Genomic DNA, 5,068 nt, shown 5'->3' on the forward strand with positions numbered 1-5,068 from the left:
TTAGATACACTGTCCTTTCCCCCTCTGGGACCGGGTCCCACAGTGCGTTAGATACACTGTCCTTTCCCCACTTTGGGACCGGGTGTCACAGTGTGTTAGATACACTGTCCTTTCCCCCACTCTGGGACCGGGTGTCACAGTGCATTAGATACACTGTCCTTTCCCCACTCTGGGACCGGGTGTCACAGTGCGTTAGATACAGTGTCCTTTCCCCCCCACTCTGGGACCGGGTGTCACAGTGCGTTAGATACACTGTCCTTTCCCCCCTCTGGGACCGGGTGTCACAGTGCGTTAGATACACTGTCCTTTCCCCCACTCTGGGACTGGGTGTCACAGTGCGTTAGATACACTATCCTTTCCCCCTCTCTGGGACCGGGTGTCACAGTGCGTTAGATACACTGTCCTTTCCCCCACTCTGGGACCGGGTGTCACAGTGCGTTAGATACACTGTCCTTTCCCCCTCCCTGGGACCGGGTGTCACAGTGCGTTAGATACACTGTCCTTTCCCCCACTCTGGGACCGGGTGTCACAGTGCGTTAGATACACTGTCCTTTCCCCCACTCTGGGACCGGGTGTCACAGTGTGTTAGATACACTGTCCTTTCCCCCCCTCTGGGACCATGTTCTACCCCCTGCCACGCTCTCTCTCTCTCTCTCTCTCTCTCTCTGTGGAGTGAGTACCCCCCTCCCACTCTCTCTGTCTCTCTCTTTGTCTCTTTCTGTGTCTCTCTCTGTCTCTCTCTCTCTCTGTCTCTGTCTGTCTGTGTCTCTCTCTCTGTCTGTCTCTCTCTGTCCCTCTGTCTCTCTGTCCCTCTCTCTCTCTCCGTCTCTCTTTCTGTCTCTCTCTCTCTCTCTCACTCCCCATGGAGTGAGACCCGCCCTCTCTTCTCTCTGTCCCTGATGGAGTGAGTTCCCCCCTTTCTTTCTCTCTGTGGAGTGAGTCCACCCCTCCATCTCTCTTTTTTCTCTCTCCCTGTCGCTCTCTCTCTGTCTCTCTCTCTCTCTCTGTCTCTCTCTCTCTGTCTCTCTCTCTCTCTCTCTCTCTCTCTCTCTCTGTCTCTCTCTCTCTCTCTCTCTCTCTGTCGCTCTCTCTCTGTCTCTCTGGAGCGAAGTCCCCCTCCTGACCCCCATCTTGTTTTGCGTTGTGTTGTGTTTTTTATTTAACGAACCAGTTGGACACCCCACCTTGTCCCCTTTTCACCCCCATCCCCCCGTAACACCCCCACCCGTCCCCAATCCCCGTAAATCAGTGAGTGGGTGCCACACTGCCGTGAGATCTTGGTTCTTTCTGTACTGTTTTTATCTAAAGGACCAGCCGGGTTTGAGTCCCCGTGTCTCCTTCCCTCTTCACCCCCTAGTTCACCCTCTTCCCCCATATCCCCCCCCATATCCCACCCCCCCCAGCTCCCAAAGCCCCGTAAATCAGTGAGTGGGTGCCACACTGCCGTGAGATCTTGGTTCTTTCTGTACTGTTTTTATCTAAAGGACCAGTCGGGTTTGAGTCCCCGTGTCTCCTTCCCTCTTCGCCCCCTAGTTCACCCTCTTCCCCCATTTCCCCCCCCATATCCCCCGCCGCTCCCAAAGCCCCGTAAATCAGCGAGTGGGTGCCACACTGCCGTGAGATCTCAGTTTTTCCGTACTGTTTTTATCTAAAGGATCAGTAGGGTTTGAGTCCCCGCGTCTCCTCCCCTCGTCACCCCCTATTTCCCCCCATTCCCCATATCCCCCCCCCCACCGTCCCCAATCCCCGTAAATCAGTGAGTGGGTGCCACACTGCCGTGAGATCTCAGTTTTTTCCGTACTGTTTTTATCTAAAGGATCAGTAGGGTTTGAGTCCCCGCGTCTCCTCCCCTCGTCACCCCCTATTTCCCCCCATTCCCCATATCCCCCCCCCCACCGTCCCCAATCCCCGTAAATCAGCGAGTGGGTGCCACACTGCCGTGAGATCTCAGTTTTTTCCGTACTGTTTTTATCTAAAGGACCAGTCGGGTTCGAGTCCCCGCGTCTCCTTCCCTCTTCACCCCCTAGTTCACCCTCTTCCCCCATTTCCCCCCCATATCCCACCCCCCCAGCTCCCAAAGGCCCGTAATCAGTGAGTGGGTGCCACACTGCCGTGAGATCTCAGTTTTTTCTGTACTGTTTTTATCTAAAGGACCAGTCGGGTTCGAGTCCCCGCGTCTCCTCCCCTCGTCATTCCCGTATTTCGCACCCCCCCCCCTCCCCCACTCCCCTCCCCAAGCCCCGTAAATCAGCGAGCGGGTGCCACACTGCCGCGGGACCTCAGTTTTTTTTTTCTGTAGCGTTTTTTTTTCTTTATCTAAACGACCAGTATGGGACCAGGCCCCGCGTCTCCTTCTCGTAGATGTCGGGCACCATGCCCACCGGCGAGGGGACCATGCGCACGGTGTTCTTGCCGAAGAGACGCCTCTCGTAGTCGATCAGCTGGCGCCAGAAGCCGTAGTTGGGCCGGATGACGGGCCTGCGGGCCTTGACCCAGTCGTGGGCCTGGCGCAGGCTCTGCTTGTGGTGGCGCATCAGGTAGGCGATGCAGAGGGTGGACGAGCGGCTGACCCCCGCCACGCAGTGCACCAGGGTGCGCCCGTTCCGGCGCGCCACCTGCTGGATCTTGTCGGCCACCGTGTCGAAGTAGAGGGAGAGGGGGGCGTGGGGCAGGTCGGGCAGGGGCACCTTGAGGTACTCGATGTCCGGCCAGCGGGGGCTGCTGATCTCCGTGGTGGCGTTGACGATGCAGGTGATGCCCCGGGTGTAGACCATGTGGCGGTTGGCCGCCACGTTCCCGCCACTCAGGAAGAGGGAGGGGGTGATCTGGGCCATGCCCCCCAGGCCGGCCAGGGCCATCGCCGCGGGAGGCGGGGGAGGGGGGGGCAGCAGCGGGATGGCGGCGGGGTGGGCGGCGCCGGCGACTGGCGGAAGAAGCCGTTGGGGTAGTGGCTCATGGCGGGGCGGAGGTGCCGGGGCGGGCGTCGGAGTCTGGGCGGGAGCCAGGCACGCCTCGGTGCATTGGAGCTGCGGGGGGGGGGGAGCGGGGTGGGGAGAGCGGGGGAGGGAAAGGGGCAAGAGAGGACGGAGAGAGAACAGTGAGAGGGGCAAGAGAGAGGGAGCGGGAGAGAGGGGCAAGAGAGGAGGAGAGGGAGAGAGAGAAAGGGGTACGAGAGGAGGAGAGGGAGGGAGAGAAAATGGGGAAAGGGGCGATAGTGGAAGAGAGAGAGGGACAGAAAGGGGCGAGAGAGAGGGAAAGAGGATGGGGAGAGGGGAAAGAGGATGGGGAGAGGGGAAGGAGGATGGGGAGAGGGGAAAGAGGATGGGGAGAGGGGAAAGGGGATGGGAGAGGGGAAAGGGGATGGGGAGAGGGGAAAGGGGATGGGGAGAGGGGAAAGGGGATGGGGAGAGGGGAAAGGGGATGGGGAGAGGGGAAAGAGGATGGGGAGACCGGAAAGAGGATGGGGAGAGGGAAAGAGGATGGGGAGAGGGGAAAGAGGATGGGGAGAGGGGAAGGAGGATGGGGAGAGGGGAAGGAGGATGGGGAGAGGGAAGGAGGATGGGGAGAGGGGAAGGAGGATGGGGAGAGGGGAAAGAGGGATGGGGAGAGGGGAAAGAGGATGGGGAGAGGGGAAGGGGATGGGGAGAGGGGGAAGGTGGGGAGAGGGGAAAGGGGATGGGGAGAGGGAAAGGGATGGGAGAGGGAAAGGGGATGGGGAGAGGGGAAAGAGGATGGGGAGAGGGGAAAGAGGATGGGGAGAGGGGAAGGAGGATGGGGAGAGGGGAAAGAGGATGGGGAGAGGGGAAAGAGGATGGGGAGAGGGGAAAGAGAGAGGGAAAGGGACAAGACAGAGGAAGAGGGGCAAGACAGAGGGAGAGAGAATGGGGCGAGGGAGAGAATGGGGAGAGGGACAGAGAACGGGGAGAGGGACAGAGAACAGGGAGAGGGACAGAGAACGGGGAGAGGGACAGAGAATGGGGAGAGGGACAGAGAATGGGGAGAGGGAAAGAGGCAACAGGGAAGGAGAGAGAGGGAAAGAGAATGGGGAGAGGGGCAAGAGACAGGGAGCAGGAAAGGGACAAAAGAGGAGGGAGAGAAGGGGCAGGGAACAGGGAGAGCAGCAAGAGAGAGAGAGATCAAGAAAGGGGAAAAAGTGGAGGAGAGAGAGGGACAGAAAAGGGCAAGAGAGGAGGGAGAGAGGAGGAGAAAGGGGCAACAAAAGGGGCGGGGAGAGGAGAGAGACAGAGGAACGAGAGAGGGGAGGGGGGGCATGGAGTGAAAGGGGCAAAGGACAGGAATGAGGAGAGACGGAGAGAGAAATGGGCAAGAGGAGGAGAGAGAGGGGCAGGAGAGAGAAAGTGGGAGAGATGGGGGAGAGAGAGGGGGGAGGGAGAGAGAGATGGGGGGAGAGAGAGGGGGGTGAAAGGGGGTGTAGAGAGAGAGGGTGTGTAGAGAGGGCGGGGGTAGAGAGAGAGGAGGGAGGTGGGGGGGGGTTAGAGAGAGGAGGGTAGAGAGAGAGGGGGGAGAGGGCGAGCGGGGAGGGAGGAGGGAGAGATGGAGGGAGAGGGGGGAGAGACGGAGGGAGAGGGGGGGAGAGACGGAGGGAGGGGGGAGAGACGGAGGGAGGGGGGGTGGGGAGGAGGGTAGGGACGGTGTTGGGGGGGGTAGAGAGAGACGGGGTAGAGAGAGAGGTGGGGAGAAGGGGAGGGGGGGAGAGACGGAGGGAGAGAGAGGGGTGGAGAGAGCGTGGGGGAAGGGGGAGAGAAAGGGGGGAGGGGGGGGTGAGAGAGAGAGAGAGAGTGAGGGGGAGTAGTGAGAGAGAGGGGGAGTGACAGAGCAGGGAACGATAAAGAGAGAGAATGGGGGGGTAGAGAGAGAGGGAGAAAGGGGGAGAGAGAGAGCATGGAGGGGAGAGGAGAAAGAGAAATGGGGGAGAGAGCAAGGGAGAGAGGGCGAGAGAGGGAGATAGGGGTGGCGGAGACAGAGAGAGAGGGGGGGTTAGGGGGGGAGAGATGGTGGAGGGAGAGAGAGTTGGGGGAGAGAGAGAGAAAGGGGAGGGAGAAAGGGA

At 60.1% G+C, this 5,068-nt stretch overlaps 1 protein-coding gene across 1 annotated transcript; it reads right to left on the reverse strand.

Annotated features, from left to right (window-relative positions):
* Nucleotides 1-2,312: 2,312 nt before the first annotated feature.
* Nucleotides 2,313-2,858, reverse strand: LOC145339623 (dual specificity protein phosphatase 14-like). Its single transcript, XM_080184133.1, has one exon. It carries the CDS (start codon nt 2,856-2,858, stop codon nt 2,313-2,315), a length of 546 nt encoding a protein of 181 aa, XP_080040259.1.
* Nucleotides 2,859-5,068: the final 2,210 nt, after the last annotated feature.

This window comes from Carcharhinus amblyrhynchos, unplaced genomic scaffold, assembly GCF_965287045.1.
Source record: "Carcharhinus amblyrhynchos unplaced genomic scaffold, sCarAmb.v2.hapA chromosome_574, whole genome shotgun sequence".
NCBI classification, from domain to species: Eukaryota; Metazoa; Chordata; class Chondrichthyes; order Carcharhiniformes; family Carcharhinidae; genus Carcharhinus; species Carcharhinus amblyrhynchos.